The 25,929-nt window shown below is 37.0% G+C and overlaps 1 protein-coding gene across 2 annotated transcripts in view; it reads left to right on the forward strand.

Annotated features, from left to right (window-relative positions):
• ADCY8 (adenylate cyclase 8) overlaps positions 1-25,929 on the forward strand; it is a gene marked incomplete at its 5' end in the record, with an annotated part of 116,985 nt that overhangs the window by 40,810 nt on the left and 50,246 nt on the right. For both annotated transcript variants that reach the window (XM_079300677.1, XM_079300676.1), the window contains 3 exons: positions 7,151-7,281; positions 9,721-9,832; positions 20,455-20,582. In XM_079300677.1, the coding sequence (XP_079156803.1) occupies positions 7,151-7,281; positions 9,721-9,832; positions 20,455-20,582 (371 nt within the window). The remainder of the gene's footprint in view (positions 1-7,150; positions 7,282-9,720; positions 9,833-20,454; positions 20,583-25,929) is intronic.

Genomic DNA, 25,929 nt, shown 5'->3' on the forward strand with positions numbered 1-25,929 from the left:
TCTCCTGTTCTTTAGCTCTGACTCCAGAACTTCCTTGCAAACTAAGTGAAATTTATGGAATCCAATATACCAGAAGACACTACAAAGCTTTCTTGTCATAATGTGGGTCTTATTTCCATATAAATATTTTTCTTCTGAATATTTTTCTTCTCCACTATTATTTAATAAAGAATAAATAATAAAAAATCCTCACAGTATTTGGAAGAAACAAAATAACAGAACTACAAAATATGTCTTTCCATTATTAGATGAGTCTAATGGGTTACTGTGGGGCTGGAGAGTATAATTTGTTCAGGTCAGGGATGCCCAGCATAAGTAGGACATTGACCTGTTGGAGAAAGTCTAGAGGAGAGTCATGCAGATGATCAGAAAGCTGAGGCACCTCTCCTATGAAGAAAGACTGAGAAATTTGAAATTGTTCAGTCTGAGAAGTCCACAGGGGAACCTTATAGAACCTCCCAGTACCTAAAGGGCTTCAAGAGGGATAGAGAAGGACTTTTAACAAGGGCATCTGGTGTTAGGACAAGGGGGAATGGCTTCAAACTGAAATAGAGTAGGTTGAGATTACATATTAGGAAGAAATTCTTGACTGTGATGATGGTGTGGCCCAGGAACCAATGTAAGGTTGTCCTGCCCATGGCTGGGAGGAGAAACTGGCTGATCTAGAACATAATTTCCAACCCAAACCATTGCATGATTCTATGATAAATGTCTATTCTACGAGACAGGGTGGTAATACAAATTGTTTGTAACTGCTGCTTTTCTCCATTCACCTTTCTTACATGGCTGGGTTTCACAATGAAATGTAAATGTAATATGCCTTCATTCAGGAGATAAAAAGTCACACATAAGGATTCAGAGGATCTGGAATTATTAACAGTTTTGTGTGGAAAAAGCTTTTTCCTTCTTTCATTGCCACAAATTTTCCAACAAATCACAGTTGAGATTAGACACTTTTACAAAGAGTCATGACTCTCATAAATGCTGGTTATCAGTTTGGTCGAGATTCTACCTATGTTTCATAGACAAAAGCTAAACAAAAGGAGACTTCAAGACCTCCTGTGTGATCTGGCCTTGTTTCTCCTTGAAAACAGCAGATGCCTAAATGGAACATGCAGCCAAGGATGGGATAATTTGGGATAGTAATTGCCAAAATTAAAATAAAACAAAGTTGGTACAGCTCATATCACGGATTGCAGCAGTAAGTAGTAAAAGCTAAAAGGCAGCCTCATAACCCCACAAGTCTGAATGAATTAGATACTGCAGTTCCTTCTGTATTTTTTAATTAACTCCCATTGTCTTGATGATACACAAGAAAGAACACCTGCAAATAGACTGTCCATTGTACACTAATAAGCATGAAATAGTTTCTCTTCAGAGCAGTTCATCATAATGAGAGGTGCTAATTTCAATTTTCTAGAATGGCATCTACAATAATTACATCTATTCTGAGCATTGTCAGATTTTCAGGAGAAAACAATACCATTTTTATCAAATTCCCTTAAATGGAACAAAAGCTGATGTGCTCCAAAAAGACTAAAACTGCTCCTCACCTGAATGGCCCTTTTCACCTTTATTAAGTTCAGTATTTAATACAATAAAATGCCTCTAATATTAATTGTAAATGTTGTTAAAGAACAGCTTGATGATTCTGGAGAAATTATTCTTAAAAATCAAGATGAAAGATGCAAAACATTATCTCTAGAGCATCTATCGTTAAACACTTCTGGGGTACTCCCACTCCAGTTTTACACAAGTGTCTTGGGAACAGCCATAAGCAGCACGATTCCAAACCCAGACTTACTCCCACAACATCTCCCTAGGTTCCCCCTTTTGATGACACATGCAGAGGAGCAAAACCTGAACTGACCCATCAGTCAAGAGGGGTTTTTTGTGTCTTGGCAAATCCCTCCTCAATAAAAACGAAGAAAAATCTGTACCCTCTAAGTGGAGGTGGTGCAAGGAGCTTATGCAGGCAGCAGACCCTGCAGGGGGGATGCCCTCACACAACCTGCAGAGAAACCTTGTGGGGTTTGACCTTCCTATTAGCAATTTCCTCCAGACCCCAAATTGCTGCCGATGTTTTGTGCTCATTGGTTTTTGGTCTCTTTGGTCAGCAAAGAGAAAGTGGAAAGTTCTCTGGGTTTTACTTGCAAGACTGAGTCCTTTTGCACTGGTTAATTGACTCTTTTCAAAAACTGCTGTAAAGGTCATTATTTATTCATCAGGGACATGTCCCACTTCTGCATGAATGGGCCTCCCTACGTTTGTGCTGCTGTAAGCACTGGTACCCCCTGATTTTAGTACAAGTGACCCAAGGGATCAGTCAGGATCATGCAGACCACAGCAAAGATGTCCAACAAAGAATGACTACTGCAGATGCATAAAAACAGTAAATGGGCCTTAGAGGCAGCACCAATGTTAAATTACAGCATTGGGATTTTAAGTAGATATGGGTGACTCATGAAGTTAATTTACTTATCATTGCAGTATTTGTTTCACTGTTGCTAGCTTTTCCTGAAGGAGTGGATTGGGTAGGAGTCAGCTTCATATTTGACACCTCCTAAACTATGTGACTACACACTCTTTACATCTATGAGCTCCTACTGCCATGGACTAGATCTAGTCAAAACAGGCAAGAGAACTCAGAGACCCATAGTGACACTGAAGGGGTCATTTACTTGGTTATCCCTCTGGATTCATTGGATGAAATGGAAGTTTGGGCATAATTACCTTGGAGTCACAAAACTCAGGTGTCTGAATGCAGACCTGAATTTTACCATATATTTGTTGCAATTAGTGATTTCTACTGGACCTTTTCCTTTACCATGGTTGTTCTTTAGGTTAAATGTACTTTTTTATTCATTTACTCTAAACTCTGACTACTCCATCTTAAAGACTAGGGTTGATTCATGTCAAGAATGCTTATTAGAATAGTTCACTAGCTCTTCACTAGCGTTCCTTTGTTGCTATTTTCTTTCTGCTATGTCTTTTCTCTTGAACACATATATATGTTCATTTTCAAAACACTTCCCACTGCTGCTTTGAATTGTCTCTACTTAACTCACTGCTCAACTAGTAAGCTTTCAAAAGAGCTGGGTAATGGAGTTTCCTTCACCCTAGAGTTCATAACACTTCCTTTTTAAGCCTTTATCTGTAAGAGAAGGAATTTTTTCATGTGTTTCCCTCCTGCTCTGAAAATTTCTTCGAAGAGAGACTGACTAGAAGTGTGAGGGCTCTTTGATCATGTAAATAGTAAGGTACAGAAGACCAAAAAAAAAAAAACCCCCAAAAAAACAAAACAAAAAAACAAAAACACCAAAAAACCAAAACCAACCAAACAACCAAACAAACCAACTAATCATTAAAACCCCCACTTTTTTTGCCCTGGGATTAGCTACTGCTTTTTTGTACATGACCTTCGCAAATTTGTGCTGTTCTTCTGTGCCACAGTATCTAAATCTGTGAAATGTGAACGACAATATTTAAATAGCTTGAAGGGGAATTATATGGTAAGGACCTTTATATCAAGGGAAGAGTGACCTGACACTCATCCTTGAATAACTGCAAATTCTTCTTAACTGTTGGATCAAAGAAAAGTGATATGAAACACCTCTGGCAAAGGACATATCTTGGTCCAGAGAACACTAGAATTAGTTGGAGGAAAGGAAAGAATGGAAATGATCCACTAGAGCCCACCACCAGTTCAGAGAAGAAGCCTGGTTAAGCATCCCCAACATCTTGCCAGTGTGGTGTGATGAAAGAGCAGCTTGTTAAGGCAAGGGACAGCTGACACCATTGAGGGAAAAACCTTTCTGAAATTTGAATATTTCAGTACCAGAGAATTGATGGTAACATAAGTGCCTCAAAAAAAATATATACAGATACACACATACACACCTAAATGCTGTTTTTCTTGCAGTGCTCCTCCTTAGCACAAATTCATCATGCAGAGTAGTGACACGAGTTGTATATGAACATTCAGCTGTGATTCCAACAAAGCCTCATCACACACTTCAGTGTTAATGGAGGAGGGTTGCTACAGAGGCAGACTAATTAACCTCAGTTTTATGGGTCATTGCCAGATCTCATGTGCAGACAAGAGCATTTAACTTACCTCAATGAGTAGCATGAAGGTTAAGATATCTAATGTACCAGGCACATTTCTCTTGCCTTAGTGAACATGTGCCAAGCCAACTATGTTTTATTTTAAATAAACCTTCAAGAGGCATTGCTTGATACCCCCTTAGGTGAATGCAAATAAGGAATGTAAAATCAATTCAATAACAACCAGGATTTCTGTTTGTTTTCTTTTTTAAATCTCCTTAAAAAAAATTGCATTCCAATTTGTCTTCTTATATGGGTAAGCTATTTCTTTTTACAGTGAAAAAATTTAGTATTAGTTTGAGTGTATCTTCACAAGAAGCCATTGGACACTTTATTCATGCAACTCCCAGAAATACTGATCTGATTTGTTCAGAAGGTGGATTTATTTTTTTGTCATATTGAGCTATGTATCTTAATAGTGAAGGAATAAGAAAATCTAAGTGCCTTCTATCACAGGAGGCTTAAGGACATAAAATGTTAAAAATATTTCTAGACTTTCAATCTAGACTATCAATCAGCAGCTCTCTGCAAGCCTGCCATCTTCAGAAACTCTGGGACATTTGCTTGAGGGTGAAGCTACCTGAGGACTGGATGTTCCTGTGAAACCTGGGCTTTCAGGAACATTAAGGATCTCCTGAGGGACTGGTTTGCTTCTTGCTATCACAAGCATCACATCCAGTGTTTACATGCCAGAAGAATGAAGAATAGCAGAATTCCCAGGTGGAAAAGGTGGAAGAAAGCCAAGACAAAGCAGATGTGCTAAAATTAGAACCCCCCTGTATGGGGAAACAGAAAGTCTGAGCTTGGCTATTTCCCAGAAGAAAGGATGATCTCACTGCATTATAGTTCACAGCCTGCTCTGTATCAGCCATCACTCACATAATTTTGTGTCTCGCAAAGGCAGGTCTTGATTTAGCAAAGGTTTGTGGAATAGGAGGATTAAATATTAGGAAATTCTCATTTCTCCCATATTCTCTCAGCATGTTATGCAGGAAGAAGTGCCTTGTCAGAGGAGGGTGTAGCACATGTTCCAGTGATGTGGCACACCTGTGTTGCAGTGGTGAAACACTGCTGTGCTCCAGTGCACCTTCTGGCAGTGTTCTCCCCTTCTAAACAAACACAGGGTTCACCTCAGCTGCAGCTGCCATCTAGACAAATGGGAGTGTTTATCCACAACATGTCTCCATCAGAGCTGAGGATTGTTTACTAACTGCTAAGACTGCTCAGAGTGGGAATTCTTTATGATCTACACTTTGAAAGTTGTAAGTTAGTAATGCTATCACCTCCTATGAAAGCTAAGAAGGGATTCCTTAATTTATTCAGATGTTTCATCTATGGCAACATTTCACGACATTGAATCCTGCTGGCATAAATCATTATTTTCATTATTGGTTTGCTTGTTTCTCTCATTCCACACATTCCTCTTTGATTTTTCTTGCTCTCTCAACAAATTTTCACCCTTGAGAAGGAACACAACCCACAGCCTGTATACTCTGAAATTCTTTTATATCCTCCTAAGTTGTCTCAAAAAAAACCCAAACATCAGTTTCTTTGACAGAAAGAGGAGAGGAGAGGAGAGGAGAGGAGAGGAGAGGAGAGGAGAGGAGAGGAGAGGAGAGGAGAGGAGAGGAGAGGAGAGGAGGAGAGGAGAGGAGAGGAGAGGAGGAGAGGAGAGGAGAGGAGAGGAGAGGAGAGAGAGGAGAGGAGAGGAGAGGAGAGGAGAGGAGAGGAGAGGAGAGGAGAGGAGAGGAGAGGAGAGGAGAGGAGAGGAGAGGAGAGGAGAGGAGAGGAGAGGAGAGGAGAGGAGAGGAGAGGAGAGGAGAGGAGAGGAGAGGAGAGGAGAGGAGAGGAGAGGAGAGGAGAGGACTTTATTTACCTGTGTGTTTTGTAGTCTACCTGTGTGCCTGATTTGGAAGTTCACATCTGGTTTTCCCTAGATATATCCTATTCCCCAAAATTGTGTCTGAAATTTGGTGATAAGTATCTTAACATCTTAATTAACATTCTCTTCTTTAGTTCAGTAAGATTTCAGTATTTGCAATCCTGTAATGCAAAAGAAAAATGAAAAATTGTTGTTTTGCTTCAGAGTGATTTGGAGTAATATATTCCAATACTAGGCAAAGCTTTCTAATCTTAAAAAAAAGGGGAGTCTGAGGGCAAGAGGACACAACAGCAGTATCTTAGTACAGCAGGATTATCACAGAGAAAGAAATCAATAATTATCCATGCCCAATCTGAAAGGATAAAAAGAAAGTTTAATTTGCAGAGAAACAGATTTGGGTTGGATTCTTGCAAAATCTGTGAAAGCTGTTAAACTGATGAGCCACTGAAGCCAGTCTCAAATCTCTTGGGGGATGATCTAGGGCTTTCATCAAAGAATTTGGTTACTTTTTAAGGGCTTGCCTGGCTGTACTAAGAGCAAGGTGCTAATAACCATGACTGCAGGTTTGATTCCCATATAGGCCAGTCACTTAAGATCCAACTCAGAACACTTGGTGAAATTCTGTGAAAATAATTATATTATGACAGGGCTGGAAACAGCACTTGTGTGTATGTGTATATGTGTATATCTCCTTATAAACTAATATTAGAAGTATATGTGCACTAATATGCACTGACACACTGTGTTTCCACACTAATAATAAGCTAATATACATGGATACTCTACTAATATACATTAAGGACATTCATAATAAATAATCATGTGGTATATGTGTATAAACATATGTCTCAAATATTTGGTCTTCCTGAGTGTTCTTGAAACACAGACAAAATTAATGAAAAATGTTGAATATTTTCTCCAGTGTTCCTAGTCAAGAGGCCTGGTTTGAATGGCTGCATGTGAGCTCATTTTATATTTCCTTACCTAAACTAGAGGTATCCTGGACTCAAATTGATACAGTGAATTATCACAAACAGCCTGAGCTAGAATTTTTAGAGAGGAGGGTCACATATTAAATAACCAGATTTCCAGATCCTTAAACAGGGCCCTGAAACACCAGTTCAGACTGATACTGACCCTTTGGTTTCCTCTTTGCTTTAGGAGAGGCTGGTGCTCTCTGTGCTGCCACGCTTTGTAGTCCTGGAGATGATAAATGACATGACCAATGTAGAGGATGAGCACTTGCAGCACCAGTTCCACAAGATCTACATTCACCGCTACGAGAACGTCAGGTGGGTGCAGGAGCCTTCCTCTAATGTTTAAGGGCTCAGATGCTGCTAAATTACTCTTGTCTGAGGGTTTAATTCCTGTAGCCTTATTCATTCATAAATTAGAAAATTAATACCCTTTCTAATATTTAAGCAGAGAAACATTTTGCTGCCTTCTTTTACTCATCAGGATGCCATGGTAGTGGAAAGACCCATTTGAACTAAACACTGAGTCTGGACCATTTGTGTATTTTTTTCACTTTTTCACACTCAGTTCTCTTCAGTGGTTAGGATTGCACAGGAAGGGGAGCCCTGCTTACATGGGGACACATATTCTGGCACAACCTGATGGTTCACTCCGCACACTGAGGAGTATGATGGAGACTTGTAAGATGTTCTCAAAGATGGTGACCTGTTTTATGGCTCCTCTGTTTTATAGCCATTTTCATTTAATCAGTCTTATTATTCTTTTCTTAATCCCATTTCCTTTCTTTATTCCTCTCTCTAATTTTTTTCTTTCCTGATGTTAATTATCAAAGGGTGATAATTATCCTATGAGATGCTGTTCAAGGTAATTACACCAACAATTAATGTACACTAATTACACCAGAATGACCAACAATGACATTACATAATTTTGATTATATTGTATTTTCTGAAAATCAAGCTATTTTGTTAAGTCAATAGCATTTTCCATAAGCCTTTCCCAAAACATAAGGGTAAATTATTGAGTGGCCATCTTAAAAATCATCATTGAAGGAAGTGAAAAATAGGCATGGATACAATGGTAGATATTTGCTTGGGAAGAATGTACTTTTCCTTTTAATGAAACCAAAATACTACTTTGTCTGGATGAGTTCAATAAAAATAATTTGCTCTTCTGCAGAAGAGTAAATTGATTATCTGCTGCTTCTGTGGCCATGCGGTAGCCCAAATATGTTATTTTATTAAATCTGATTGAAAGTATCAAGGACCCTCATATAGGTTTGAGATGCACTGAATTAAAATGTCTTCCATTAACCTTTTTCATAGAGTGTTGCTGCAGAAGAATCAAAATATGGAGAAGATGGCTCTTTTATTTTAATGGAAAAGGGTTGTAGACAGGGTGAGAAATCAAAACATAATTTATTCTTGAAAGAGATTTGAAATTAAGATTCTACATGCTTTAAAATGCAGATACTGGTTGGCTTCTATGCATGCTGCCAGAAACTAGATCTTTTCAAAATTAGGTTTCATTCAGCTTATTTTGTTTCCTAAATATTCAATACCAAACACTACTTAAAGTAATGCTAAATAAATCATTAAAGGTAGTATCCAGTTAGAAATTTTATTGGTTTGAAAATTAAAAGCATACAAACTACTAGTTTGAAAATATTTTTATGAATTTAGCCTATTATTACTATTCATTCCTCTTTTGAGTAGCTTGGTACTTAATTTTTTTATTTTATTACTCTCACTGGTAAAAGTCTTACCAAGTTTGTGAGCATCTTGTTTAAACCTCACCCAAACCTTTACCAGTCCATACATTTGAAGATGTGTTATCAGTAATCAACCTGATCATTACTGTATTTTTCATTGGTTACATTAGTAATTCTCAGATGCTGTCAGATTATGATCTTGTTCACCACAAGTCATCAGCTAAATGAAAAAATAATCTTCTGGTACTCAGATTGTAACACCAGCTATGAATTGATTTCCAAGTGCTAATGAGGTTTGTGCCAGAATGATATGTGTCTTTTTGAACAACACTATAAGGTAGCTAATACTTTATTTGTCTAATAATTACTGAGCTATTATATACTTTGTTCTGGGTGGTGTCTTGCACACCACAGACTTTGTGTGTGTTAATCTTTCTCTAAATTCACATCTAGTCATGCTAGGCACTGTGAGCAGCCAAAAGGCAAGAAAAATAACTGGATGTTCAAACACAGATTGTTTGCAAGCAGTTTGTGGATGGAGATCCTACCACAACTTAGGCACATAAGTTGATACACCTAAATTCAAAGTATGATCACACTGGGCTCCCTGCAATTCACTAGAATGAAAAAGGAATTATCCAATTAAAGATTCACATCTTATAAAGAAAGCTCTATAGTTCTAACGCAAGTACTTCTGTCAAATGCCTCAAATTAGATGAAATAAAATTTGCCTTAGCCTGTTATATATCAAGACTGTCACAAACTTGACTGTACTCTGAGGATTTGAGACTTGCATAATTTGAAAATCTTGAATGAGATGACTATCATTTTTTGGCAAAACATTTTCTCAGTCTTAGTAGTACTTTTCTTTAGTTTGTTCAATATTTATATTCAGTATGTACAGAAGACTAGAACAAAGGTAGTGTGACTTCAAAGATAATAAAATGACCCTTCCACTGGTAAAATGCTACAAGGTAACCTAAAACTTTCAGTTATTAAAGGAAGCAGACTGAAATATTATTATGTTTGGTTTTTTTTCTTTTAGCATTCTTTTTGCAGATGTTAAAGGATTCACCAACCTTTCCACAACTCTGTCAGCCCAGGAGCTGGTCCGGATGCTGAACGAGCTCTTTGCCAGATTTGATCGACTCGCACATGTGAGTTAAACACAATTTATTTCCAGAAAGGCAAAATCAGTTCCACGTTTGGCACTTTAGAAAACACCCTCTGATCACTTTGAACAATATATATATTCAGGTTCTCCCCAGAGGGGTTTTATATAGGAATTGAGATTGGAAGGCATTGAGAAAGTTATATGAAAGATGATGAGTTTTGATAGCAAACAGAAGCTATGATTGCCATCAGAATTTTGGGCTCCTCTAGTGCTGGACAGAGAGTGGTATGAAAGCAGATCACCTGCCACAGTTCCTAAGGAAGCTTCATATTTTGGATCTTTGCTGGACTTTTTTTTTTTTAAGACCATAGCTTTATTTTGTCTTTTCTTCTGCAAAGTGAGGAAAGTTAAAAGTCGTATTCATTTAAGGTCATCTAATCAGTTCCCACAGTTCTTGCAGTGGTTAGTTACTAGCAGGGTTTACAGTGTTTAGGCTGGATTCTATCTAACTCAACAATGAAATCAATTAAACACAGCAGAATAAATTATTACATCAGGAAAATTAGTTGCTACTTAATTAGCACTGATCAAAAAAAAAATACAAGTGGAACATGCTCAGCTTTACTAGGCTTGTACATTTATTTTTTCATGTTTATTTGATCAAAATTTAATTTAATAGGGCTATCTTTAGGTGTCAATATCTGAGCTGAATAATAAGGCTTCTAAGTGAAGGCAATGAAGTACATTTCATGGAGTTTATCTTATCACTTATCCAGCCAAATGTAGGTACATACTGTGGGAAATGCTAATTGCACTGAATATCATAGACCATATTATCTATTTACTTGTAAAGGCAATCTAAAGTGCTTGGTCTGATGCACAGATTTGCACCCCTCACTGGCTTTTATATCTTCCTGAATTGGGGTTATGAGGTATTTGCACACATATTGCACGGTATCAGTGAGATGCTTTTGGTTTTCTTTCAGTTTACACATTAAAGTCAAGAAAGACTTCCATAATTATTGAAATTTCTTTTGATTCAGCTATTTTTATCTCAAATAGCAATCTGCTTTCTCTTATACAGAGTGATGCCATAACCCATGGCCTGGGAAATGGCAAATTAGTAAATGCAAACTACAATATTTGCTTTGCAAACAAAAATCCCCCATCAGCTCTGGTCTACACTGTAAACCAAGCCAGGTGAAGGAATCACCTCAGCCTTGTCTTTTAGAAAGTTTATAGGAGCAATGTCTGCTTTTGTATGGCTAGACAAAAATAGCTACTTGAATTGAAGAAACATATTTTGCACCAAATAGAATGTATGTATGTTGCAGAAATGTTTTAGAAAGACTATGTATATAAAATGCTTTATTGCCTTGATTTCCATTTCAATTTTGGCTAGCATTCATGATCATTAATCCTATTTTGTAAATCATTCCAGAAGCTGTATTTAACCAATAGTGATTTTGTATAGAATGACTATATCCAGTAAAAGGGTTAGGAACAAGGAGGGCATTTACATTTAAAAGTCTAATCCAGTGAATTCTCCTTCACTTGCCACTTAACCCTGAAGTCAACTTCCCACTTGTTTTAGGGGTTTATTTTGTTTCATGAGAACTAAAAATTTTGCTTCTTTAAATTTTTAGACATTTTCCCCTTCTCTGTGGCTTTTCACATATCTCTTACATAAACCTTCTAGAAATCCTTCTCATGCAGTTCTAAATTCATAAATCTTCATGGATAACACTGAATATGCCACACAATAGTAGGTATCTCAAAAATGTAGGTGAGTTTCTTTTAAAGAAATGTATCAGTCTGTCTTATATAGCCAAGAATTTCTTATCCAGAAATCTGTGATTTGGGATAAAAGAACATCTGTATCTGCAAAATGTCATTATCAGGACAATCACCACTCAAGTGAATGTCCCAGTCACTAAATTCCAGACCCTAGGCTCCTTCATGCATTTCCTTACTATTCCTAGACTGGGAATTTCCTTTTTTTTTTAACACAATATTGATTATAATAATCCACTGGCCCAGAACAATCCTCTGAAAGGTGGAAGACACAGGAAGAATCACTGCAGAAATTGAACAGATTTTGCCTAAAAAATATTAGAGTGATATGATCAAGAATTATTAAAATTTAGTAAAAATAAAGACATTTTGATTATGTTCCTTATTGTGTGACCTGGATGTCACGATATCTGTGTCATGCCCTGACAATAGAGATGCCTAACAGGGGGAACCTCTCTTGCTTCCCTAGAAATGGTTTGGTGTTTCTGTCCAACTCAACAAGACAAATTCTCCCTCTGCATTTTACAGAAAAACCAAGACTCCACACTGGACTCTTACAGAGGGGACCAGCTGCATAAAATAAAAGGGTCTAAATCTTATATTGAACTTTACCTTTTTCTCCTGAGAATTTTAGAAGTGGGCACTGAGTGGTCCCAAATTTTAAGGACTTGTGAATTACATGAATTACATGGGTACAACCTACCCATCTGATATTGCATAAAGCATTCACACCTGGTAAAGGTGTATCTTTTGGGAAAAATCCTGGTCTTCATCTGAATGCAGCAAGAGATAGTCTTGTCTTAATACTTGTCTATCTTGGTAGTATATTCCAGGGACTTAACACTTGCACTGTTTATTCACTATGGGGTTTTTCCTCATTTGGTTTTTCTGACTTTACATCCATTGATTCTTGCTATGGTCTATCATTCCCAGACAAAAGAACCATCTTGTAGCCACTGACTTCCTCTGGAAATGCATCTGGATACTTTGATCAAGGGACTTCTCAGGTTTCCTTTTGATAAAAGAAACAGAACAAACTCATGGCAAGGTTTTTATTCTGTAAATTTATTCCTGAGGACTACTTTTCTGGAACACCTCCTATTTTTGAGAATCCTTTTTAAAACACTGAAAAAGGTGTTCCTGGACTTACCTCCATGAGTGCAATGGAGGCAGATCATCACCATTCCTTCTAATCTCTCTTTCCTCTATCACTGTCCAAATGCCATATCCATTCTGAATATAGAGTAGTGATAACACTATTGTTCTGAAAAATATTGTTTTGGGGTTTTCTGGTCTTGCCGTCACATTGTGACCACCATGTCTACATGGCAATTGTTTATTTTACTGAATATTTCAAAAGGAGTATTCTTATTCCTTTTGTAAATGTTATTAGTAATAGTTTCCTACTTGCCTATAAATCCTTTACAGGACTTCTGAGAAGTGGTCCTTTCAAGGCCTCCCTAGAAGTATCATCCACTAAGGAAGATTACACAATCACATCTAGATTTCAGATCTATCACTTCACACGTTCTTAATCAGCTTAACTAGAATTATCATGACTCTTTAAAATACTCACTGTTATTCAGACTATTGGAGTTGGCCAAGAATTGCCATCAAAGCAGAGGTCAAATGCAGAAAGCTTGAGGCAGTTTCTTTAGATTTTAAGGAAAAATATATAAATCCTTATTTGCTCCTAAATAAAAGTATTAAATTATAATCTCATGTAAAGCATTGTTGGATTTTCTTGAGCATTTTATACTAATCATATAATATTGAAGAAGATATTTTCACAGCATACTGAAAACTGTAATTTGGCTAAGTTTCTTTTTTCTCATATTGAGTTTTATTAAGCAATGCAGAAGTAATGAGAACTCTCTGGTTTTTTTTAATATCTTCCCTAAGTTACATCAAGTTTTGTGGCATACATTGATGACTATAATTAAAAACAAAAAAAAATAATCCATAATGTCTTTATCATTACCACAGAACACTCTAGACAAAAGTTAGAACTCAGTTCAATATTTCTTCCAAGAAAAAAATTTAATAATATATTATATACAGCTACTTTCCATTTCTAATTACTCTCTGATATTTGTAAAAGATTTATAGTTATTAAAGAGAAAAGTGACATTTACAAAAAAAATAAAAATAAATTGGCATAAAACAGAACTGAAGAAAACATTTCCTTATATCTACTTCATCTACTGAAAGCCTAAATAGGAACTTAATTAATATTAATACTTTCCTTTGGCAGAAATTTTGAGAAGGGAAATAAAATGACATTCAGCAAGTTACTTAAGTCTAAAAAGAGTCCTGTCTTGGTAAAATTACAGTTATTTTTGATGTTTGTTTTTCCTCTGCCTTCTCTGCAGTGCTAGATGTCAGTCAATACCATGATTTAAATTATCATATTTCTAAATTTATCTATACTCTTTGTAGATTCTGTTTCAGATAGAAAAGAGGAAAGAGTAAAACCCTAAATAAAGGAGCTTATTAAAGGACTGATGGGGCTTTGTTTATTTTTTTAAGGAGGAATCTTTTTCTGCAACCTTGGTTAAATTGTCTCCTGTGATGCTGTTCACAATGCTGTCAAAAATTCCTTCAACAGTGTATTACAATCTTGTGGCTGCTGTTTCCAGGGGTGGAAACCTGCCTGACTTCCAGGCTGCAAAAGAACAAATCACCCCATAGTCCCTGGAAAATACCTGCCCCTGCTGGTATCAGGAAGGGAAGACTGGAGGGTTTTGAGAGTTTTTCAGTTTTTATGATAAACATCCATTGCAGTGCTTTACTGTCCCAGGCCACATTTCAGCTCTGAGCTGGCAGGGCTTTGTTCCATGGTGAAATTATCTTCAAGCATGTATTCCACAGGATTCCAGAGACTTCCTAAAAAAACCTGTTTTAAACGTGCCAGGTGTGAATTTTTTCATGTGTATATGTTTGGGGTGCATTAAAGAAGCAGAGTTTCTGGATTACAAGTGTGCAGATATATCTAGCTCATTATAAAGGCATTGTATTAATTTATAGTAAAGGGATGTAGTGAATGCTCTTTTTGCAGTGTTTAATTCTGAAGTGTTTTTCCTCTCAACTAGTGTCAATAATTTTTGTCTAATACTAATGAATAAACAACCTCGTTCACAATGTTCTCCCTACATTTCAAGTTTTTCAGATGGCAAAGTGCCAATCAAAAGACCTAAAGTGTCAAATAAACCCCAGCCCAGAAAATACATTTGTAAGAAATAGTATACAGGTTTTCTTATGAAAAAAAGTCAGATGAAAATGACAGATTAAATAAATTATTTTTAAAATTTTCCCAGTAATTTATAAACTAAGAATTATTCAAATTCAACCTCCCCCATAAAGAAGGCCCAATTTGTGGCTAAATTGGGATTTGAATTAAATTAGGCTTCACACAAGTACATTCTTGGGAATTCTCCAACTCATTCTTAATAGATTCATAGAATAATTAAGGTTGGAAAAGATCTCTAAGTTTAGCCATTTACCTAACACTTCCAGGCCACTTCTGAGCCATGTCCCTAACAGCACATCCATGTGTCTTTTAAATAACTTCAGGGTTGACAACACAACTGATTTCCCAAGTATCCTGTTCTAATGCTGGGCAAGCCTTTAAATGAAGAAATTTTGCCTAATATCCAATCTAAATCTCTGCTGGTGCAGCTTGAGGCCATTTCCTCTTGTCCTGTCTTTTGCTCCTTGGGAGAAGAGGCTGACCCCACCTGGCTCTGACCTCTTTCTTGGCCACTTGGGCACACCCTGGCTCATGCTTTGGTGTTGTCAGCCAATGTCCCATGTACCTGAAGCAATTAAATTCTAGAAACTCTTAAAGGGCAGATTTTCCATGCAGAATTGTTCCTGCCTTGGCTAGAGAGAAACACCTTGAATCTTTCTCATGGGGGCTTCTGTCCCTGAAATCACTTAAAGCATAGTCTTCTAATTAACAAGAGCTGGCAAGGCAAATTGCTCACCAGACACAACAATCATAGAAGTTTTTTTCCACACTGTGTCAAGGAACAAAGCTGTTGATATAATATATTATAAAATTCATTCACCAACGTGCCTCAATTCCTTCTGCAGCATGAAAAACTCAAACCTTCTTACTGGCAGCACAGAGAAATTCTAAACACCCCATTATAGGTTATTCTAAAGAAAAACCCCACTCCTTATAGGGTAAATTAAAATATGTTAAAAGTGTTTAATATAGGGCCATACTTACACATTCCCTAGTTCAGACAAATGAAAGACTGCCATATTTTTATCCTTATGTGTATAAAACTAATCTTTGTATCTCTGTACCATATCTGATCCTTTTTGCCTACATGACCAGACTTGAGAACCCCCCTCCATCTGGCTCTCTCAAGGTCCCAGTTCTGTTTTCCAAAGTGGCAGAGCTGCAACAGAAGGAATTTGGATGGGCTTCTCTCACCAGCCCACCCTAAAACAGACTGCTGATTAAGAGCTTTGGCCAAGCCCCCATTCATGCTGAGAAATGAGGTTTATCCAGGTTTCCTCTGCCTTTGGCACATGTTTCAGGAACTGAGCTATTGTACACAAAGGCCAAGTCCCTTCCTCCTCCCATTCTGGCTGCCTTTTAAAAGAAGACTTATGTGTATGACTTCCCTTTGTTTTGTAGTTCAGTTGCAGTAATTTTTCATCCCCAACGTTTCAAACTTTTAGCTTGAAATTATAAAAATTGCAAAAAAATTTTTTACTTTTCTGTTGGTCTGCTTGCTATCCTATGGGGTTCCCTTCAAAACTAGGTGAAATGATTAATTCAGCACTGGCAGAATTGAAAAAGTGGCATAGCTTATGAAACAAAATCACTTTTTTTCCCTTGTCAGAAATTTAGCCCAAGGAAACAAGAAATATTAATGAAGTCTCTGACTGTGTCTTTCAGTAACTTGATATTTGAGCAACTTATTTCTGCAGCTCCACCTTCTGCCAATTTGCTTTGCTTCCTTTCCAGTCACTAGGGGTTTATTTAATAAGCTCAAACATAAATCATTCACCACATATGAGGTAATTATTTATGAAAAATCTGCATGTTTTCCTTTTTTCTGGATTTAGGTGGATTGGAAAAAGGTTTCTTATCAATTGCCGCTGAATTAATCTAGAATTATTATTAAAAATATTTGTGTGTTTGAGTCTGTTCAATATCCCCAGGCAAAAATTCTGATTTAAATTGGTCTTGGCAGAATCAGGCCCCTTAATCTTCCACTTGCAGCAAATGAAAAGCTGTAAATAAGGGGAGAAAAGAGCCCCTATTTGTGACATGCTGAGATTTTAATAGATCCCTTCAATAAATGCTATTAATGAATGAGTATTGGAGGGGGTGTGAGGCTGATGGATACTGATGTGAATGTCTGTATAATATCAGCTGTCATTTACATGCCCAAGGACAACTTCTAGAATTGCATGTGAAGAAGAGAAGAGGAATAGAATAAATTAAGGAGGAGATGACGATTGCTCACAAGTGCAAGGATTTAATACCATTATGAAAAATATTTCCTGTATCAAAGTTCCTGCATGACAATTTTCTCTTATTTAAATAATTTATTCATTTTACAGTTTCTTCATGCATATTTAGATTGTTTTCATTCATTTTCATTTAATATCAACTTGCCATTCTTGGATACCATTGCAGTGAGATGATTTTCGGAAGTGGGCTCGAGCTCTACAGTATGAGAAAAATCTTGATTGCCACTAATATCATTTTATACCACTGAGAAGTGACAAAAGTCAGTCTCTGATTTAAAAATAGAGCATGGCTGCCCACATTATCCATGTATCTAACCTTAATGCTCTCATACAACCAGTCTGACAAAGCTTTGAGTCTAAACTGTATGAGTGATTAAGATAGTGAGTTATCTGAGGGAATCTCAGGAGACCAGGCAGCTCTCCTCTGCCAAAGGCAGATACCATTAGCCCCATCCTTCTCGAGAGTCATTGAATTATCTTCCTCTAGATGAAATATTTCCAGTGGTAAAATCCCATAGTTTACATTTGAAATGAGTATGATGGGAATAATTAGGGAAGAATAAAAAATGCAAAAGCAACGTAGTAAGGCTGTAACACAGGTCACATTTAGCAGTCATAATTTGATTTACAGGGAAAAAAAATAGGAAGACAAGGAGTAATTTAAAAGTTCCCTGTGGTTTCTTGTTCCAGTAGAGACACCTTGCCCGACCCCTGCAATGTTCCACAGGACATAAATCTTATTTTGTTAGTCCTGTGTGGGAGTTTCCCATTCCCAGGGTCTTACAGCACATGGTGAATTTAGATACAGAAAGCTGAACTGAAGCCCAGCCAACTGCTTCAGCTGAGAGCTGAATGGGTCCCCAGGCTGCCCTGGCTGCCCTGGCTGGCTCTGCCTGGGCTGCAGTGGCAAGCTGCACTGCTGCTGGCACTGGGGCACCTGACACTGTGTGGATATTGCACTCCCTGATGACTTCCTGAGCTCTGGCAGAGCAGCCAGCTGACAACACATGACAAAAAAAAACATTCATAGTACTGGAATGCATTTCCTGTGTCACACACATGCACTCACATTTGCATAGATCAGACCCTCATTAGCAGATCTTGAGATGAACTGAGATTCTTATTCTTACAAAAACCACATCCCTCTGGAGTCACCTGCTTTATTCTGAATTTCAGACATGCAGGAAGGTGATACAAGTCTCATCTGAGTTTGGTGGAATCAACATTTTAGCTGATGGCATGTGAGGCACTGAGAATCAAACAACAGTCTTTTCCCATTGAAGGATATGGTCTTTAACTGTGCTGAAATAAATTCTCACTTAATAGGGCTTTCCCATGTCATCAGAGAGGTATAATAAATATTAAAGTTAAAAAATGTAATTTAAAATTAAAATACAATAATGTTGAGATATATCTTTCTTTTTTTCCAGTCTTTATTTCTTTCCTAAACATTTTCTGTTTTTCCTTTTATTCTCCTCTATTCTAGTATGAAGTTATTATTTGTAAAGTATTTGTTGTGGCTCTGAATAAAGTGCTGCTTTTTGATTTAATCCACCTCAGTCAAACCAATGTGACATTATACACGATTCTTTTACTTTGTAGATGTAAAGCAGACATCACTTATAGTAAAAATGAATTGAATGGGACTTTTAGAAAAGCCAGAGAACTCTAGAATCTGTGGTTTATATCTTCATCTCTTTGCATTTTGTCTAAATGAGGAATATGAAAAGAAACTTAAGGAAGCTCACATTGTTTAATGTGCACTGATTTATGCCATTGAGTACTACCTACTTGTCAATTAACTTTTATGTTTCATAGTTTCACTCTATAGTTTAAAAATAGGTGGGAAATGTGGTAAAATGGGACCTCTAATTATTTCCATTGATGGGGAACTGTTAAAATAAAAAAAAAAAAAATTTAAAAAAAAAAAGTTGTTTTGGAGGGGTTTAGGACATAGAATTTAATTTGAAACCATATGAAAAATTCCCAATGCTCTTGTGTGGGTCTGCAGAGGGGCTGAAAAGAAGGGGTTGAGGAAAGAGGAGAGTTACATATGAATTTTGGCATTTTAGGAGACTGAGTTCAGTGGGGAATTTGTGTGAAACTTGGATAGCAAGGCATTGCACTCTGAAAGGCAGAACTGGTTCTAGCTGGAGACTTAACTAAAGCTTCAAACACAGTCAGTTCCCACTGATGGTTTAAGGAGATTTAGGGGTGAATCAGCTTTCTTTGGCCATGTGCCCAGAGCAGATTTTACCCTTGCTGACATGCTTAAGGCTTCAGCTGACTTCACAGAAAGCTTTGGGCAAAAGTGTGTATATTCTGTGTTCCACTCCAGGATTGTGCAAGGCTTGTCTGAGGTTGATTACAAAGCTTCATTGTCCCTAAGCAAAAGTTTGAATGGAAGCCATACTTGATTCCTGGGAGAAATAGTATTCACATTTGCTCCTAGATCCAACTTAAATTTTTCTTTTTAAAGGTCTGCACTGCAACCCTTACTGATTGATTATTAATACTAAGCTCAATATTTCAATGACTCTCCATCATAAAAAACTTCATTGACACAGCTTGCAATGTTCTCTGTTCCTGTGTATTGATTGCCTCCTGTGAGGGCCCAACCAGCAGAATACATTGGGCAAATTTACAGGTAATCTTGGTCTGGGAACTGCAAAATTTCATCAACTCAGGTATTTCTATTAATTAGAAAAAGATCTTTTAAAATAATGAACAAATCACACAATAATATCCTGTTTCAGTATGTAATGATACTGTTAATATGTATTTTAGAAATTAAATTCACCATATGCTCATAGGGTAAAGGATGTCTCTAGCTGGATGCCAAAGAAACATCATTTATCCCAGCATGAGCCCAGTGCAAGACAGATTCTTTGAGATCCTTGCCATGCAGACTTGATCAGTTCCTATAGCTGTTGGGAATACTTGAGTGTGACTGTGGAAACTTTAGGTGAGAAGGGAAAGAGGTTTTTCATTTATTTCCAGTGTAAAAATGTGCAGGAAGACATGCCCTGGAGGAACATAGCCTAAATTGGGTTATTCATTATCTCTGGCTTTTCTGAATCCTTGGCCTGTGTTCCACCTAGCTCTGATAAAACCTTTCTCCTCATCAGCAAGGATGTCTCTGATTAGCATAAAAGAAAAATCACTCTACCCTTTTTTGCTGCAAATGTAAAGGTATTTTATTTCAAAAGTGGTATAAATCACAATTATACTAATGGCAACCAGGAAACATCCAGAAACAAGGTGGGGATTTGGTTAATAATAATAATAATAATTTTTCAACCTCTTTTACTTTCACCTTAAAATTATGAAAAAATGTACAAACGTTTTCTTTCTCTTTGATACATTTGTGCACAGGAGCATCATTGTCTCAGAATAAAGATCCTGGGGGATTGTTACTACTGTGTGTCAGGGCTCCCAGAGCCTCGCCAGGACCACGCACACTGCTGTGTTGAAATGGGGCTCAGCATGATCAAAACCATCAGGTAATGCTTTTTTCTCCTCCTGCTTCATTGAACCTGGCAGTGCTCTGAGCTTCTTACTGAGAATGCTATCACTAGACAAGTAATTATTCTGCTGGTTTAAAAATCTCAGCGTTATCACTGTGAAAAGGACAGGACTTTTTTTGATCCACAGAATGATGGGAGCAGTTACTAAAATGATTTTATTAACCTGTGCTACTTCAGAGATGGGACACAATAGCTGTGTGTGTAACTGAGAGGTTTCACAGTCCTTGGCAGTTCTCACTTTGTATTGTTGTTGATTTCAAGGGGAGACTGAAGAGGAGGAGTCTGAATTGCTTCCTATATTCCCTTTCATAAAATTAAAGCACAATATAAACACAAAATAGACAGCTTTGGTTAGCCCTTAGCTTGGAAACCAGCTCACAGACAAACTCATAAGTACTGAGATTTTCCAGATGAACAAATTTTACCTGCTAAATTAGGTTCTTGCTTAAATTCACAAGCATTGGAAGTGTTTTAATGAAAGAATGTGTTCCCATCATGTAAATATAATTATGTTGCTGCTAGATTACTGTATTTTGATGCAATTATAATTAATAACAATTGTGTTTCAGCAGCCTGTGGGTAGAGCTTGTCCAGTGAGTTACCATGACATTGGTTGACATCTAACACTCCAGGAGAGGTTTTGTCCATCTTTTAGAAACTTATGGGTTTTTACTGATATAACATAGCAATAAAAAAATTATTGAGTTTCTCATATTCACATACATTTTTGCTTGTTGTCTTCCCTAAAGTAGTGTTGCCTAACACAAGCATTCTCCTCTTTCTCTGGATATTTTGCTGTCCAATCTTTTTGTCTGCTTCTTGTCCAGACCTCTTTGCACATTTTATGTGGGTCTGTCTCATGACATATATCAAAGATTTAATGCACACTGCAGCTGCATTACTGAGCTCTTAATAGAGAAAGAATTTGACTAAAATTAATTAATGGAAAATGTAACTGAATAATGATTATGCAACAGTGATATCTAAGAAGGCTGGATTCAATTATCACAGGCTAAATGCTGAATAAAGTAATCAATACTTTGCTTCTGGAATCCCCACAGTGAAAGTGAAACATGACTTAGAGAACACAGAGATGAAGAAAATCTACCTGTATTGTTAACATTTTTTGGATACATACATCAGATCTTCTGCATTTCTTTGGTAACCACATTTTGGCAGACAATCCATTGTAAGCCCTTTTTAGGACAGTAAATTTCTCTCCATCTCCTCACACAGGTGGAAGTCTGTACACCCCATGCCCTCCAGTGAACAGGGTCTTGAAGGCAGTAACCCAGTAGAAATGGTGCTCTATTTTTAGTATCTTAAATGACAGCTGCAGTCAGTCAGAGATGTGACACCAAAGTCCACCAGGACTTGGGTCATCCATCACAGCCTAATTCAGTTCAGATTGCCTCCAATTTATTTGATAATCCCAGTATCTGATTTTCTGTCTATGCAATGAGGATGGTTCTTCCCCCAGGCTTTTCTGTTCAGAGTTCACAGGGCTTATGTTGCTTATCTTCATGTGTATTTCTGCAGTTCACAGGGAGGATCAATCCTTCCATGGAATATTAGAAATACTTTGGCCCACATTTCTGAGAGAATTTAGAGTTATCTACAGTCTATTAATTAGAATTAAAGAAGTAGATACCTCTTAAAATTAAGATAAAAAACACACTCTTTATAAAAATGAGTTTTTTATCACATTTATCCCTACAGAATTCACCATATTAAAAATGTGATGGAAATGACATTTTGATGATTAGAAAAATTTTTGTCTTCATCAGATGATTTCAGAAAATAAATATTTTTTAAGTCTAAAATAATAGGGAGATGATCGAAGATACGAGAAACTATCTTTCAGATTTGAGAGTTGCATTGAAGTTACACAGACAAACATTTCTCTCCATTAACAAGAGTTGGTTGAGAATGTTGTACCAATCAGTACAACCCTTCTGGTGAGGCAGTGCCCAAAAACCCCCTGTGATCTCAGGATACCATTGCTGAATACTCTTTCTATTGTCCTTGATGACTCCATGGTCAAAGGGAATAGAACAAAAATGCCAGATCCATTCATTACACAACATGGAAAATAAATCTACATGGACAGATTGTTTTGCAAAGGATTTCTGATTGTTCTCATACAGCTTGTATCCATACAGATAAATTGTTAATTTATTGTTAATTGAGACTCTACAACTTGATTTTAAGCTTGTGCCTTACAGCTCCCCTACTCTCTTTGCAGATGAAAGAAATTTCTCAGAACTCAACAAAATAACTCAAGATCATTATTTTCTCTGTAATGTTTTCTTGCATCACCATGCTTTGTTAAAAAATCTCATAAAAGGGACACTATTGTTGTTATTCCAATCTGTCTTTTAGTTCTTTGCCCCATTAACTGTTGAGAACAATTGATGGGCAACTAATAATCACAGGAAGATTCCATGGAATCTGATGTTTACTCCAGAGTAAAGCAGTTTTGCTCCACCACATTTGGGCATGAGAAAAAGTCCTTATTCCATCTGTGCTGCAAAACCCAAGGACCTGTAAATTCTGTTTAGCTGCAGCTGGTAATGTGAATTAAAGCAAAAAGGACAATCTTTTCACAAGGAGTTCTTTTATTCAGCTGGTGTTCACATGCAGCAATAACTCTCATTGTGTTTAATTTTATTGTATCAGTACCTCTCTGTACTGACTGTTGATGGAAATGGGATTCCAGTGGAATGTTCAGTCACCAGATGATAATGTTTCATTTTAACAATTATCACCCAAGCTAAGTGCTTGTCAGGGATAACACCACCTTCTCAAATGTCCTTATTCCTAAAATCTCTGTGGCTAGGAGTAGAGGGGAAGAGAGATTGTATGAGACTCAGCTCCTCAAGGACTCACCTTCATAGTGTAATGAAGGAAATGGCACAATATATACAGCAGTGGAAATTCAAACAAACCTTTGTGTTGGTATACGTGCTTGATAAATTAAGGAGTCCTGAGTTGTTCCATTTGCTGGATCATTTCCCACTAAAAACCATCTGAAAGAGCAACTATTATGACAGAATAAATGGTCCCAGCATGCAATATAGGCTAAACTCCAGAAATTAGATAACAGCTTGTCTTCATTAAAAGTCTGTAATTAAGTACAAATATTAAGGCAATTCATGAGAGAGGGAAAAAAAAGAAAACCAAAAAAACCCAAACAAAATCCACAACTAAAAGTACATCAACTTTTTCAGACAACTGACTACCCTGGCAGGTTTTCTGCTTTTAGCATGAAAAAACTGCTTTTAACATCATCAGTTGAGTATTAACAAAAATCATGAAATGATCACTTCTTGTTAAAGAAGTTACTCAGTCAGTAAAAGAGACAGGAATTGCTTTCATATTCTATTATTTAAAAACTATTTAATTATACAATTATATATTAATATCATTCATCCACGAAACACAGTCAAGGCTATATTAGAAAAATGGGCTAGGAGTGTTGATGTAGATGTAGATGTAGATGTAGATGTAGATGTAGATGTAGATGCAGATGTAGATGTAGATGTAGATGTTTATGTATATTATTACATAGTTTTTATAACATAAGTTTCAACTGAAAAGGCAAACTTCTAACAATATTGTGTATGGTGCCTTGTGCTGTGTTATTCTCCTGCCTCTCAGAGCAGATTGACTTAAGAAGAATGCATCAGTATTAACTCTACCCCTGTGGCTACAGTTTCTGTCTGAACTCAGACCAAGTCAGTTATTTTAGTGATAAGTCTGATAATATGAAACTTCTCCAGTTTAGATTCCAGTTCTAAATCCAAGGTAGACTCATCCTGGTTCTATTTTACACTGGTTCCTTGGGAAAATATCTACATAAATTTTAAATTCAATTTGTGTAACGTTCATCTATGAAGTGTTACATCCCATAAGTGACATTACCTGCACTGTACCATTCAAAGTGTTCAATAGTTTAGTGTATCCTGTTACCTGGGGTTTTTTTAAATAATGGATATTGCCTTCACAGGCATGACACAATTCCCAGAGTCACACTGAAAAGATCACTTACCTCACTCCATCTATTATCTTGTCGTGCCTGTGCCAAAAAGCATCTGCATTCCTTTAGGAAAATTCAATAATTCTGTTGAGTCCAACCAAAATGTTCCCTATATAACTGAACCTTATGGTCAAAGGACAGTTCAGTTAGCAGGACACACAGGAGATCACTTGTCCATCCTTCTGCTCCCAGCAGAGTCAGCTGAGACCCTTACTTGCTTCAACCAGAATGCATAGACTTTAATATTTCATCTGCATGAGGATGATAATGACCATGTCTTGATAGGTAAATTGAACAACCCCAGAGAATTTTAGCCAGACTGGTCAACTCCACTCTTCTGAAGTCATTTTGCTTCCAAAACCAGGCAGTTGCATTCAAATTATCTACTAGAAATGGTCTTCATCACATTCAGACTGTTGAACTGGGGAGCAGGTTGTGAAAGGGCTTGTTGAGAATGAAAAAGCATTCTGGGATTATTTTAAGTATCTCAAAGCATAGACATAACCTTGCACAATTGAACTGGTCAGCACAGAGGCAGCCAGTGTGTCACTCTCAATCTGCAGGGTCTGAATTCCAGGGCATTCAGATTTTTAACAGCTACAGAAAAGGCTGAAAGCAAATTTCTGACTTTTGGCTCACCTTCTTCATGCAAATAAGAAAGGTTTCAATTAACACCACAAAAATCAAATACTCATCAAAGAATGCTGACCAGAACGAAATGACAAGATCCAATTAAAATCATTGAATATTTTTATCTCTGTCTAGACTGAAATGAGATGAATAGGAAGAATAACAGCAGTCACAGTTACCTCATCCTGGATAAGATATCAAAGCACTTGTGAGGCACAGAGGGCTGCTTTATAGATCATCAATAATGCATTCATGCATGCACTTTGTCAGCGTATCTGCAGAGAGCCTGTAAAGTTGGAGAAAATATATTTTTTTTAATTAGAAGCTTCATTGACAGTTGAATAAATTTGAGAGAGAGAAGAACTAGATGTGGAATACCTGAGCTTTTGCAAAATGGTCTCTCTTAATTTTTTATCTCTACATTGTTTATCTCATACATGCTATTATTTCTGAGTAATTTTTTTCTGAATAAATTAGAACCTCCACTATTGATTCAGGAGATCCAGGCTTTGCTAGTTGTTCCTACAGCTGTATGTAAACACGACCTCCTAAAGTATGTGGTAGTCTGGCTGATAGGGAGTTGGATTTGACCATAATTAAGTCCCTTTCTTTATGTAGTTCAGAAATCTTTCTCAACCCACCTCACTTCCAATT

This window comes from Erithacus rubecula (genome assembly GCF_903797595.1).
Source record: "Erithacus rubecula genome assembly, chromosome: 3".
NCBI lineage: Eukaryota > Metazoa > Chordata > Aves > Passeriformes > Muscicapidae > Erithacus > Erithacus rubecula.